Source organism: Mirounga leonina, unplaced genomic scaffold, assembly GCF_011800145.1.
Source record: "Mirounga leonina isolate KUSES-001 unplaced genomic scaffold, KU_Mleo_1.0 Mir_115, whole genome shotgun sequence".
NCBI classification, from domain to species: Eukaryota; Metazoa; Chordata; class Mammalia; order Carnivora; family Phocidae; genus Mirounga; species Mirounga leonina.
Window position 1 is genome coordinate 38,655,496 of NW_023270268.1, and position 15,581 is coordinate 38,671,076.

At 40.1% G+C, this 15,581-nt stretch overlaps 1 protein-coding gene across 5 annotated transcripts in view; it reads right to left on the reverse strand.

The window, feature by feature from the left end:
* Positions 1 to 15,581, reverse strand: part of SLC9A9 (solute carrier family 9 member A9) — a 685,847-nt gene that overhangs the window by 277,994 nt on the left and 392,272 nt on the right. For all 5 annotated transcript variants that reach the window (XM_034996352.1, XM_034996353.1, XM_034996348.1 and 2 more), the window contains one exon: positions 15,206 to 15,294. In XM_034996352.1, coding sequence (XP_034852243.1) covers positions 15,206 to 15,294 — 89 coding nt within the window. The remainder of the gene's footprint in view (positions 1 to 15,205; positions 15,295 to 15,581) is intronic.

Below are 15,581 nucleotides of genomic sequence, written 5' to 3' on the forward strand. Positions count from 1 at the left end.
GTCATATAAAAATTGTCACGTGAGTCTAAACTGGCAAATGAGAGTTCAGTTGTGGGACACTTTAAAGTCACTAACTAGAGATAGAAGAAAGACAGTTTGGAGAGGTGGGAAAAGACCTGGGTTTGAAATTTGTTCCAATCCCGTTTCCCCCTCTATACCTATTTGCTGTGTGAGCCCAGGTAAATTACTTACCCCCTCTGTGTCCTAGTTTCCTCCTCAGTAAAATAGCTGCTAATGAGACCTAACTCACCAGTTGTTGTTGTGAAGATTAAATATACTAATTTTCACCAAACTGCTTTAGACTGGCAGCTATTTGATATCCAATAAATATTAATCAAATCTGCTTTCTACTAAATTAAAGATTAAAGAAGTGAAAGTTGATACCCCTAACTCATTCCAGTTGAAGTCCCATTTTTTATGTAGTATAACAGTTTTACCTGCTGTGATTACTGTAATGAATCTGAATTTTAAAGTGAAACCTCCATTTGTTTGCTTCAGATAGGTGAGCAAGTCACCCTATAAGAGAGGGTCTGTCAATTGGTCTTTTTGATTTGGGCAGTGTGACTGCCTACCCAGATCTATGAACTGTGGAAATACTTATTTGGGTAATGTCTCCAAATCATTCTGCCTGCAAATATAAAGTTATTTATACAAACATCCAAATTTTCATGTCTCTAAGCCTCCACCTACTCATCCTTCCAGAGTTTCCTTTTCTCTTAAATATTTATGAGAATTCCAAAGGGGAGCCTTATGAGTGACTTTAATGTCCCCTACCTAGGTCACTGGTTCTCGAGTGTGGTTGCACATTAGAACCAGCCAAGGAGCTTTGAACATTTCTTTTTAATTTTATTTATTTATTTGAGACAGAATGAGAGAGAGAGAGAGAGCTCATGAGAGGGGGGAGGGTCAGAGGGAGAAGCAGGCTCCCCGCCAAGCAGGGAGCCCGATGCGGGACTCAATCCAGGGACTCCAGGATCATGACCTGAGCCGAAGGCAGTCGCTTAACCAACTGAGCCACCCAGGCGCCCGAGCTTTGAACATTTCTGCTGCCCAGGCCGCACCCCATGCAGGTTAAATTATACTCCCTGGGGGAGGCACCAGGCATCATGATTTTGACAACTTCCTGGGTGATTTTAGTGTGCAGCCTGGTTGGAGAATCAGTTCCTGAAGCCCACCACTGTGTGGTTCCCACATGAAGTCACTTGGACAGTGTGTCTCCAATCTGCTGGACAAAAGTCCCCACCTGTCAAATGACAGGTCTTCAGTCCTACTATGTCCAGTGTCTTTCCAGGCTCTCAAGTTTGGCCATTCACTAGAATCACTTAGGTAAAATTTTTAAAATACTCTAGTCCAGGCCCCAACACAGAGTAAGTAAGTCAGAACTCCTGGGCATGGGGCCCAGGCACCTGGGATTTTTGAAATCTCTTCAGTGATTCTGACAGGCACCCATTGAGAATGACTGGTCTGGGAGCTTCCACCAGGAGGGAGTAGGAGTGATACACATGATTCAGAGTCTAGAGCTTACCATGTCTCAGTTCTGGCTGCCCATATGGTTGCTCTGCTGAGGCACAGTGACCTGCCTTATACCAGTCTATTCTTGCTTTATTCCAAGCTGCTGACCATGTTCTCCAGTGCTGCCCACACTGCAGCCACCTGCCATCTGCAATTTACTCCTTGGGGCAATTGTCACTGGCAACTTAAGTTCTATTCCTGCCTGACTCCTGGTTTCTGCCACGTATCTCTCTCTCCAATCGGTAGGGGAGGACTTCATTTTTTTGTGCCTAGTTCTTTTTTTTTTAAAGATTTTATTTATTTGACAGAGAGAGATAGCGAGAGCAGGAACACAAGCAGGGGGAGTGGGAGAGGGAGAAGCGGGGCTCGATCCTGGGACCCTGGGATCATGACCTGAGCCGAAGGCAGGCGCTTAATGACTGAGCCAACCAGGTGCCCTCATGCCTAGTTCTTTTAGAGATGGTCTAGTAGAGTTACTTAGATACCAGCTTAAATTATTTCAAGTTTACCACTCAACATTCTGGATAAAAAGGAGGGTCCCATTAGTGAAACAGTGTTGCTAAACAATTAGTGCACAATGTTTTACCATTAGTGCTCTGCCCTTAAGAGTGCAGGCATGACAGCAGGTGGGTGGGACCAGAGGGCCATGTTTATTCTCACAGAGTTCCACAAGAGAATGCTGATCCTCAGGATGTACCAGATGCCTTCCCATTTATAGGAATTTCTCTCTCAAGTGTTTAATTATTCTTCTCTATGTCTAACTTCTTTCATTAACCCTTTCCTCACACATATATCACCATGTGCCTAAATGCCAATTACAGATAAAATTCAAGCTCCTTCCCTTGGGTTGCCTGGACCTTGGGCAAATCAGAAACTACGGCTAGACACCTGTGTTAGTGCCTAAAACATTCTGGAGACTTTAATAAAGTGTTTTCTGCCTAGAACATAGGGAACAACCTCAAAGAACGTTGTCGCCTTATTGCACAGGCCCATATATCTGAGTCCTGGCAATAGTCCATCCATTACATGAAACATGCAGTAGGGCCAAATGAGGAAGAAAAGTTCCCTTAAAAATCAGACTATTTTTCCCTAGAAGTTTAGATGGTCTCAAAATCTTTTAGTCTCTAACATACTTGGATGAAGCAAAAGACTCCTGTAGACCACCTATCCCAACATGGTATATAAGAGCAAACCCCAAACCAAACAATAAATCAGCACAAAGGGAAGAATGGTGGTGTTTTCCCTGAGAGGGCAGTGTAAATTATTAATTTATGCCAGAAAGGAGTACAGGCAGTGTCATAAAACTGAATCATTACAACACCAGCCTGCAGACCACCATTTGAGAACACCTGCATAAGGACATAAAAAGTTAAGCTGTAAGTTTGCTTTGTGGCCCTAGGGAAGACCCCGGGGGCTGCTCACAGAACTGTACATTCACTGTCCAGAAACCTGCTTGTCAGAACTCAGAATTCTGAAACTCGCTGGTTCTCATCCCATGTGCTAGCTGCAACCCCCTCTCTGTCTCTTTGTGTCTAGTTGGCCAAGAGATCTCCTACCTTGGCCCTATATTGTGGACCCCTATGATACCATCAGAAGAGCACATTTAGAAAGGAAAACCAAGATGGATGATGACAAGTCCTAAGGCATTAAGTCATAGTCCTAGAAACCAAAAATAACCCTTTCTCCAGATCTGGGTCCCAACGACCACATTTTCACAGATGTCTGGGGAAAAGAAGAGTTGTGCAAATCCAGTTACCTACAGTGACTGAGAAGAGATTAGACATTCTTTCCCAACAGAATAATTATTTTTGATCAGATATCTTTGCCCCTCTAAATTGTCCTTGAAACTTTAATTTGAATGGAGCAAGGCACAGAAAAAAAGGGGAAACTAAATAAGTCTTCAAGCATAATTTTTTAACAGCTTGGAACCAATGGAAAAGTATATCAGAAATAACTTGTTACCTGGATGTTCACTGCTAAAACAGGTCCATTATAAAGGACATTCTCTTCTCCCTTAAGAACAGATGAGTCACTGCTGATACCAATCAAGTTCTTTCTCAATGTAACCCAGAACAATTGTGTTAAGTGACTTTCCTAAAACCAAATTCTCATTCTCATTTATTAAATTTCCCCTTCAAGTACTTTAATCAGGGTTCTCTATCATATCTCCACTGATGGGATTCTTTGGATTTTTGAGCTGTTGTCTCCAGAAGCAATTCAATTTCTCTTCTGAAGGAATTGCACAAAGACTTAACATTTTATTAAATCCATTTGCTGCATTTTTTAAGACCATCAAGGAAATGGCATCCTTAAATTTGGCAACATTCTTTAACAAACACACACCCCAGCACACGTATTCAGCCTTGATGTTTTCTATGCTGCATCAATAAAATTTAATTAAAATGAGTAGAAAAATTACAGTAATTTCCACTTATCATCCCAAAATGCCATTATGAGACTGAAGCCCTTCATACCTGCACCCATCAAGCAGGGTAATAAAACTATAATGGGCTATTCAAGGGGGTTATGCCATTGCCATCCTTAGAAATTTTAAGGTAATAATGAGCAACCATCTGTCTTGAACGTCATTAAAGTAAGGACCAAGCCAGCCAATCTTTTAAACCCTATTCAGATAAATTTTTCCATTACGCATTGAATCAGACTCATACATAGAAGGACATGGATGATATATACTTATATGTTGATATTCAAGTATTAATGATGGTATTTTGTTTTGTTTTGTTTTCTAAAGGTGAAAGGAGAGAAAAAAGAGTGGAGACAAAGAGCAAGAATGAGAGCAAGAGGGAGACAGAGGCTCATCTCTCTTAGGGGCTGAGGCTCTACATAGTGAAAAAGAATACAAAGCCATTATTTTGGTGAAAATGTAATAAAGAAAATTAAATGTTAGGAAAAGCTTAATGAAATGAGTATACTTTCTTGGTGTTTTGGAAGATAAGAAAGACAAAAAGTAAGAGAAGGCTTTGAAATCTTGTTGGCAAGAAATTTAAATGTGAATTAATATGGGCCATAAAGATATTGCCTATTGGGTAAGAGATAAAGATAGTCCTGGTAGGTGACTCTTAATACAGAGCCTTTTATGATAGTGATGAAGAAGCAGAAGAAAACAACTAATAATACTCAATTACTCTTTTTTTTTAAAGATTTTATTTATTAAATAAAGACACAGCGAGAGAGGGACACAGCGAGAGAGACACAGCGAGAGAGGGAACACAAGCAAGGAGGGTAGGAGAGGGAGAAGCAGGCTTCCCCCCGAGCAGGGAGCCCGATGTGGTGCTCTATCCCAGGACCCTGGGATCATGACCCGAGTGGAAGGCAAACGCTTAATGACTGAGTCACCCAGGCGCCCCAATACTCAATTACTCTTAGCTGCATGGAATAATGATGAATCTTGAAAAAACAGAGAACCAACAGTAGCAAAATGGAATAAAATATCTGTCACAAGATAAAGAGGTGAACAGAATAGAAGTGACAGCACCAATACTTGGGTGGAAAATGAAAAGACTTTCTTGGTTCCACCTATTAAGGCCCTTTGGGGCCAGTGTTAAAGCTGAGAAAGAAGAGGAAGGACAATAATAGTGATAAGGTAGAGGGGAATGAATTATAGGAAACAGTAGTGGAATGGATAAGTAAATCCAAGAGCTGTTTCTTAAAATGATTGGTATAATGTGCAGTTTCATAAGTTAAAAAAAGGGGGGAATACATACACATCATTTTCTATAGGAAAGGTATATAATCAAATGTATTAAAACAATACTGAAAAATAATAATGGGTTATGATGCACAACTCTATCCTTTGCAAAATGTGACTAATAGTGGTATTTACCTTATGGATCTTTCAGTGAATATTAATTGGGATAATTTAATGAGACACATATTTATATTGCCATGCACAATATGGAGTTCAACAATTGTTATTAACATTTTTGAAAATCAGGAGAAAATAGATAGTTTACTAGGAAAGTAAAGTTGACTGAAGAAGTAGAAAACCTGAACATTCAACCATATAAGAAATTGAAACCAATTGCTTCCAAAAATATCATCAGGTACCATGGTAGTTTTAAAATATGTCCACAATTCTTCAATATACCTCCCTTCAAGAGGTGGAGCTTAACTCCCCTCTCATTGAGTGTGGACTGGTCTTAGTGACTTGTTTCTAACAAACAGATTATGGTAGAAGTGATAGTGTGTGACTTCAGAAGATAGTTAATAAAAGTCATTTCTACTCTCTTGCTCTCTCGCTCCCTCTCCTCTCTCTGGTTTCAGTTGCTCTGAGGGAAAGTAAGCTTTCATATCATGGAGGACACTCAAGCAGCTAGCTCTATGGATGACACATGGTGAAGAATTGAGACCTTCTACCAACAGCCATGTGAGTAAGCCATCTTGTAGTGGATCCTCCAGGCCCACTCAAGTCTTCATATGCTTCAGCCTTGGCCAAGAGCTTGTCTACAACATCATGAGAGATGCGAGCTAAACTGATGCTCCTGGACTCAGAGCCCTCAAAAACTATGAAATAATAAAAATTTGTTGTTTTAAGCTTCTAAGTTTTGGGGTAATTTGTTACACAGCAACAGATAACTAATACACCAAAGGTTGCTTTTAGAGGTAGGTACTAGGTATTTTTAGCTTACAGTGCATATCCATTGAACACTGATTTATGTCTAGTTCGGCCCCTGGGTTGGAGAACTGACTCTACCCCGCCAAGTCATTGAACTTCCTTGGGATTCAGTTTCCTCCAATACAGTTTTGGGTTTAAAAGCTTATCTTTATAGCCCCACCTCACTCCGAACTTCTTGGATTCTTTTTTTTTTTTTTTTTAGAGAGCACGCATGCACAGGGGTGAGGGTTGGAGAGCGCAGAGAGAGAATCTTACACAGGCTCCACGCCCAGCCTGGAGCCCAACTTGGGGCTTGATCTCATGATCTTGAGACCATGACCTGAGCCAAACTCAAGAGTTGAATGCTTAACCACCTGAGCCACCCATGCGCCCCTGAACTTCTTGGATTTTATGACTTAAAAAATTCAACTGCAATTATATACTATGATAAACAAACACAGATGTGTTGTTAAAAGAGTAGCTACGATTTAATTGAGAAGTTACAGTACAATTAGAGTTTTATCAAAGAAAAAAATTTACATGAAAGATTTTCCAGGGAAAGCACAGTTAATGTCTTACTTAGTTTTATTTCTCCCTGGGCCTCAGTACCCGGCATATAGCAGGTACCCACGACTGAGGGCACCAAATGGTCATTTGTGACCCCTACTGTAATGTACACCGCTTGTGGAGTAAGGCTTCTGAACTAAGGGTTCAGACAGTAATTCTTTCTGGGCACTGAAAGTACAGTGTGCTCTTGCCATGATGTGGGCGCTCCACTCTCATTAGCATTTAAAAAAGAACACTTACTAGCCGAACTACTAAATGTCCTTTATACAATATAATGAGTTTCATTGAAAAGAATCACCAGCTTAGCTAAGGAGAAATTTAAACACTTTGCCATCATTTATAAATTCAACCCTTCTAGGATGGCATTTTTAAAGGTACTTTGAATGAAGGGAAGAAGAAAAGTGGTAGAAATCTTGACAAAAGAAATGTAATTAGAGTAAAAAAATAAAAAAGGAAATTCTATGCTTTATGAAGATATCTTTGATCTTACTTCTCAGAAACCAGGGAAGCAGGGGCATTGTTGCCCATGACATTCTCTCTCTCTTTCTCTCCACTGTGCCTTGGAACAGGTAACTGGGATGGAACGTGCCTGCTTTTGTTAAAAGTGACGGAGAAAAATTGCACAAAACCATAATCAAAAACCACTGTAATGCAAATCAATAAGGTGAAGGCACACTGCAGGAAACTCACACAAGTAATGGAATTGTACTTGATCTTTCTTTCAATATCTCATGATTACCCTAGACATTCGCTTTATGCATCCCACTCATTACATTTAAATTAATGCATCATATCAGAATTAAATAAAACCATTAATCAGCATATATTGCCTCCCCTCTATTTTTTGTCTGGGAATGTTAATGGTCATCATTCATTCATTCATTCATTCATTCATTCCGCAAGTATTTAATGAACTCCTAAGTTTAAGGCAAAAATCAAATGGTAAATTTCCATAACTTTTCATATAGACCACAACATCTGAAGAGGTTAGACAGGACAAAAATAGGTCTAGAGGTACAGAAGGTTAAGATAAATTTAGATGTTATATATATATAGTTTATCAAAAGGAAGTGTGGTGAGCAGTGAGATGGATGTCATAGATTGATGTCATTTCCTCCATGATGCTATCTTCATTATCTTTGTAAGGCACAAATCTGATAATTATCATCATCTCTATGCCTAAAAGCCTTAAGCAGTTATTAGCCTTATAGGATACGGGCTAAATGTAGCACAGTGAGACACTAAAAGGTCTACCTGAAATCATCTCTCCATTTTAATTCTCAGCTCTCTCCCACACCCTTCCCTTTCTGCTCCCCGGGCTATACTAGCGGCCTCAACACACTCCCACCTACTTCCCCAAGGCTACCGCAGTCACAATGCACTACCTCTGTTTCTGGGACTTGTTGAGCTCTTCCTTAGTTTTATGCTTTTGCCTACTCTCTTCTCTTTGCTTTCATCCCTCATGAAATCTGCATGATAATCTAATTATCCAAACATCCAACTCACAGTCAGCATCCCATGAGCACGTTGCCTCCAGGAAGCAATTCAGTCCTCTGGTTCCCATGACATGTTGCACATCCCTCTGTGTTAACACTTGTCACATGGGGTTGTTGTCTGTGCATGTGTGTGCTAGCATATGTATACACGTGTGTGCACATGTGTGCATGTGCAAGTGTGTGTCTCCTGCTATATCAGAAACACCTAAGGATGAGAATCGGGTCTTATTTGTCTCGGTCTCTCTGGCTTCTAGCATGATTTCTGCCACACAGTCATGTGGTGCTTAGCCTACCATCAGTCCATGCTTGAATTGAAAAGCTGGAAAGCCCTTCCATCTGACTCAAAAAGTCAAATTTTGAGACTCAGTGGGAACAATATAAGCTCTGTAACTCTCCACCTCAGGGATATAGACAGTCTTAGAAAAAGCCATTACTACCACTCAGGAACAGGGAGATTTCCAAAAGAAATACCCAGCCCTCAGTGAGACTTTCCGCCCCAGGATAAACCAGGGGCTTTGGTTTTTGATCACTTCATCCTCAGATTTGATTTGACAATTTATTACACATGGTCTACCCAGTGATTTGTTCTCAAGATCAATGGCAAACTCTGATCCCTCCTCTCATCTTCATGCATTGCAGTCTGTAAGCAAGTGATCTCTGCCCAATTCTAGTCTGCGCGAAGGAACCAGATGCATATCTTATGCTCCATGTCAAGTCACAGGATGTTAGGTTTAGAGCATGATCCTTAAAACCCAGTCATATAGTTCAATCATTCATTTTACAAATGAGAAAACAGAATCTCACAGGTGTTAAATTAATTAACCAAGGCCTCCACCACTAGTCATAGAGATGAGGGGCAAACTCCAGCATTCTGGACTCCCCCTTTTCTTTCCACCGTATCATCTGACCTCTCCCACATTCCAGACCTTTTTTCTTGAGTTTCTTACAAAGTCATGCACGGCACATCCAATTTGGCACCATTTTTTTTATTGGAAATATAAATTTGGATTTGCATTGCTGCCTTTCCATTCAATGGTGATAAACACTCAAAATATCATCTGGGGGGAATGAAAATAAAATAAGCATCTGGAAAGAATGTGCTATAGTGAAGATGCTATTGTTTTTTCATAAATGCTAGACAAAGAATCTAGCTTTCAAAAATAAATGCATGAAAATATCTATGTCAACCCCAACCTATACTTTAGTAAAAAATTACAATGCACTAAAATTGCTATTTTCAAAAATTATAGAAATATAAGATAAATGACTCATTACCTTAATTAGCTGAAAGTATAATGATCACCAAACCATTCATTCATTCATTCATTCATTCATTCATTCATCCATCCATTCAAGGTTTACTGAAATAAATGATGCTAAGCCCCACAATTGCTGCTATTGCATCTATTAATCAAAGAGTATTTACTGGGGCACCTGGGTGGCTCAGTCAGCTAAGCATCTGCCTTTGGTTCAGGTCACGAACCCCAGGGTCCTGGGATCATGAACCCCAAGGTCCTAGGATCGAGCCCCACATCAGGCTCCCTGCTCAGTGGGGAGCCTGCTTCTCCCTCTCCCTTTCCCCCTGCTCATGAGCTCTCTCCCTCTCTCTCTCTCAAATAAATAAATAAAATCTTTAAAAAAGAAAAAAATATTTACTAATAGACAAAATAGTTTGAACTACAAAGTCAAAAGATCTAAGTACAAAATTTGCCTCTGCCACTTACAAGTTTTGGCAAACCCTCTAACACAGTCTTCTCTTTTCTGCGTTATTCCTATCAGCATACAAAAGTACTGCTATTTTTCCACCTTAAAAATAAAAAGATTTTTCTTTTGGCCTCACTTCTCCTTCCAGCTAGCATCTCATTTCCCTGCTCCCAGCAAAACTCCTTTGAAAAACATGTCCATAAATGCAGTTTCCAATTTCTTTCCTTCCATCCTCTCTTGAACCTATTATAATTAGGCATTTACCCTGATACTTCACCACTATGGTTCTTACCAATGTCATCAATGATGTTCATGCTCTTCATCTTACTTGACCATTCAGCAAAATTTGGCACAATTCATCATGCTCCTTCTTGAGACACTCTCTTCATTTGAGTTCCAGGACACCATATTTTCTTTATTTTCCTTCTCCCTACTGGCTACTATCTCTCAAACTCCTTTGCTGGTTCCCAACGTCTTACCATTGGAATGCCTCAGGGCTTGGTTTCTGGCTCTCTCCCCATTACTCTCTTAGACATCTCACCTGGTTTCATGTTTTCAATATTATCTCTATGCTGATGACATCCAAAATTATACTTCTCACCTCGACCTCTCTCCTGAACCCAGGAATTCTTTGTCCAACAAGCTACTCAACAGCTCCATTTTTTTTGACTAATACACATCTCAAATGTAACAAGTCAATACTCTGCTTGAATTGTCCCTCAAACCTGCTGTCTTGCAGTGCTCCTTGGCTAATAAATAATGCCTCCATTCTTTAAAATTTAAATCATATTATGCCCTGCCTTTACTTAAAAGCCTCCAATGTTTCCTCACCTCGTTTAGGCTCTCCATGACCTGTTTCTGTCACTGCCTTGATACTGTCTGTCATATTCTCCCCCGGTCCACTTTACCTCAGCCACATTGGTCATTTTGCCTCAGGTGGCCTCTGTATCTGTCATTCCCAATTTCTGGACAGCTCTGCTCCAAATGTCCACATAACTCTCTCTTTTACTTCTTTCAGTTATCACTTTCTTATTGAGACCTTCCCTGACCATCCAAAATTGCAACCCTGCCTCCCCATACCTACACTCCTAATTCCCTTCTCTGCTTTATCATTGGCCTTATGACTTACCATAAACACACTATCTATTTAGCCCATTTGTTCTGATTACAAAAAAACATCCTCTACCAGAAGAAATTCTCTTTTGTTCACTCTTGTACCCCAGCACCTTGAACAGTGACTGGAGCAAAAAAGGCTCTCAAAAAATATTAGTTAAATGAATGAAGGTAAGCAGTGATAATAAGGAGAGCTACTTCTTATGTAGAAAAGTAAGTAGAAAGTAAATGAAATAAGTACTTCATTCATGTTAATGTATAATACATGTTAATTATTTAAATTAATATTATATTAATGTGTATATGTTGAAAATAATTTTTAGATGAGAACTGCAGGAAGGGAAGGAGAAATTCTAGTTAAAAGGGCTGGTATAGAAGTGCGTGGTTTTGCAAGTTAGCCTCAGGCAAGGTAAAGATAGCTATGGAAACACCCTGGAATTTGGCCTAGATTACCAGCTCCTGGGCCTGCTTAGCAAGTGAGGGCATGAAGGAGGAAAGCGTTGGGAGGCAGGCTGGGATCTGTGTGAGTAGTATCATGGTCTGTATGCAGTCTTCTGCACAGTTCAGGTGAAACCTCTAGGCTCACAGACTACTATGTGCTGATGTCCATCTTGAGTACCTCTAGCAGTGTTCAGTTTCTCGGGCAGGAGTCAGGGCTTACAGTATTTGTCTATTCCTAGGGCTAGGTGTGAATACCCTAAAGGAAGCAGATCACTGCAAGTCCAGGGAAAGGGATTGCTGCACATGTTCGTATACTCTTTAATAGAATGATTTGCTATCAAAATATAAATCCTTGTGGTGAGTAACAGCACCTGAGTGTCTCTGTTATGCTGCTCTGTGCCTAACACATAGTGATGTTAGTTACATGTTTTTTCATAGGTTGGAGTGAAAATCAATTCACAAAACATATTTTAAAGTGAAAATGCAATTTTAAAAAGGCACTCTAATTCTTGAAGCTATAAAGGATATATAATTCTCAAAAGTCTCTGTATCCAGATGTAGCTATTTGATTAGCTGATACAGGCACAGTCCATGAATAAAATTTTCTTCTAAACCATATCGCCTTTGCATTTTACGATACAAAGTGGATTTTCATAGATAGTCCCTAGACTTCACTAACTGACTTCCTTTGTTCCCATTACACAGTTCTGGGGATGGAGGCACAGAGCCTGGGTAACTTCTACGTTTCTCACTGACAGTAAACGCAGTGTGGGGAGGTACAAAGGAAGATACTGTTCTCTATAACCATGTATTATCATATAATACTTTCCAAATCTTTCCCAGTTTCAGAGAGGACATAGTGGTAACCTCTATAATACCTGCCTCAGCCTTTCTTTACAATTTGTAATTGGTTTCCCACATGGAGCTTGAACTTTGCTTGCTACATGGTACAGATAGGGCCACAAACCTCTTATCTGTGAAGTTAAAGGGCTGGATATCGTTTCTTTCAAAGGGTGACCTCAGACTCTGTACACTAGGGTGGAAAATATGGGCGTGGAGGTATGTATGTGTATCTAAATATGTACATATGCAAGATATACATGTACTTTGAGAGAAAGAGAAATAGAAGATGATAAATCCTGAGAGAAAAGAAATGAAGAAAGGTATGAGAAGGGAAGGCTGTGGGACACTGATTTTGGCTTTGTCTCCCCTAGGTGCTAGGTTGCTGTCTTGCCATGAGATGAGTTATCTTTGAAGTTCTGCTGAGCAGTCTAGATAGCGTGACTTAAAAGTGCGAGTCCCTAACCAGAGTTCAGTTCCCCAGAATACAAATGCTCAGAGAACCAGACAAGGTCAGAAAAAGCCAGCCCACGACATTTCCCTTTAAACCCTAGAGAATGCTGTAGTCTCCATAATTAAAACTACATTGGAGTTTCTAGGTATTGGTATCATTTTTTTTTTTCATTTTTAAAAACTATGGGTCCTTAAAATACCTATAATTGCATCTTTATAATTCCTCTGATGGTCAGAGGGGGAAGGGTGACCTGAGAGTCCCTGGGTAGGTTGGAGGTAGGGTGAGGGCCCACTGAGCTTGGGACATGACAAAGAGAAAGAGGAAGCTAATAACCATTTTAGAGAGCTTTTAAGGTAAATCTTCAAAAACTACTTAGGAACTCCTGGCCAATTACAGGTTTTGCTCAGATGTAACTTTGGCTTTCTCTACCCCCACTGTCCCAATATTATATTAAATACCCGGCATTGTTGGGCTTATTATAGAAGATTCTCTGCCTCCATTTGCATTTTGGGGTAGATTGCAATCATTTGGTCCAATTCTTCATTACTCTCTATATCCATACTCCTTACCACATAACCCTGCAGTGCTCTCCCACTGTGGGCTGGTGACCTGCTCAGTCTCTTGACCATTGGCTCAGGCGTATGCTTTTCTTTGGCCAATAGGATGTGAAAATGTGATGCAAGCAGAGGCTTTAAGTAGACTTGCACCTTAAGACTTGCTCTTCTGCTAGGAGAAGAGTGACAGACAGATGACACCAGCCCATGCCCCAGCCAAGCCCACTCTAGACTTAAATCCTGCAGATGTGTGACAAATAAACATTATTTTCAGATGCTACTGAGGTTAGGCTGTATGGTTATTTGTTACACGGTACAAGGTAACTGATCCAGACGTCATTTGATCCAGGCTCCTCTTGTCTACCAGAGTCATATTTCTAAAATGGAACTCCAATTATCCTAAAATTACTTTGTTTCAGACCCTTCAGTGGCTTCCCATTATGGGCTGAATGGGGCCTCCCCCCAAATTTCTATCTTGAAGTCCTAACCCTTAGTACCTCAGAAAGTGGACTTATTTGGAAATAGGGTCATGTAAAATATAATTAGTTGAGTTAAAATGAGGTTATAGTAGAGTAGAGTGGGCCTCTAATCTAATATGACTGATGTCCTTATAAAAAAGGGACATTTGGAGACAAACACATTCATAGAGAGAATGCCACGTGAACATGAAGGGTTGAAATTAAGATGACGTGTCTGCAAGTTAAAGAACACCGAAGATTGCTCAAAACCCACCAGAAGCTAAGAGAGAGGAATAGAATAGATTCTCCCTCACAGCCCTTCAGAAGGAACTAATCCTGCTGACATCTTGATCTTAGACTTCTACATTTCTCATACGATACATTTCTGTTGGTTAAGACACTCCCCATTACCTTTAGGACAAAGTCTAAACACTCCTTCGCAAGGTATGGAAGTCCTCTCATAAGCTGGTCTCTGGCTCTATCTGTGGTTTCATCCCTCACTGTTGCCTTATCCCATTCACTAGCCACACGGAACTGGTTACAGTGCTTTGATCAATTGCTTCAGAGATTTTTGTCCATCCTCAACTTTGGCTTCAAATGCTCTTCATGCTACCTTCCCACCCACTAGATCCCACATGATTACCTAATTGACTTCTGTTTGTACTTCAAGCTTCAGATCAGACATTGTCTCTGGAAACTTTCTCTTCACCTTCCCAATCCTAACTAAAGAGGATGCCCTAATGAATGCTCCCCAAACATCCTATACAGATATTCCTATCACAGTCTGTATCACACTATGGATAATTAATTGTTCATTCCACATCCTTATCCTCATCAACAGACTTGATAATGAACCTCTTAAAGACAAGGTCATAGCCTATGTCCTTTTATCCCTAGTATCTAGCATAGTGCTTGGCACAGAGGGGCTGTGCAGCACGTTTGTGTAAGCAATCTATGAGGGTTCATGTCCAAATATCCAAACACATGCGTTTTTGGCATATGGGAGATACATTCCGTTAGTGTGACCACTGGCAGCTGAGTTTACTTAGAAGTGAAAGCACCCAATTAAAGACCAAACATTGCTTCCTTATTCTTCTTCATTTCCTTCTCTCTATATAACTACCCAATCTCACATGCTTTATAACGCTTTTAGATGTAAGTGACTGTGAATTATTACCGACTGTGGGCCTTTCATCTTCAAAACTGACAGTCTATGTTCCACATTTCTCAGGAGGGAGAGACTATTATAACCATATTTTTGCTTACCAAGAGAATTTTAATGGTTATCCTGGAGGAAAAAAAAAAATCTGTAAATATCCAACCTATAATGAAGCCTTAAGCTTACTTTCTTCCTTCACTAATGAAATTCTTTCCGAGTGCATTGGCAGAATTACAACATAACCATTACACCGTGAAGAGAGACAAAGGCTGTAGTGAATTTTTTCTTTTACCTGTTTAGTCCTCATTTTGGAATCCAACGACAGATTGCTGTAGGTATAATGTGCCTGCGTGACTCCACAGAAGAGAACAGCAACTATTCCTGAAATTCAAAAAGCATACCAGTCAAAACCAATTTCCTTTCCCATCTAAGCCAAAGGGTAGGGCCACAACAGCTAGAAGAAGAGGGACTTGGTGTCAGTGAATCAAAACTGCTAATAATTACCATAATTATCAGCCTCCATAATTAAGAGGATCCTGTATTGGGGTATACCTTGCTACTTGTTTTAAACACGGGTCCTACAGGATTAACCCCAAGAAAAGTATTAAGAAGTACATTCTTTCTGAGGATAAATGATTCTTTGGTCACGAGTTAAGAAAGTTATACTT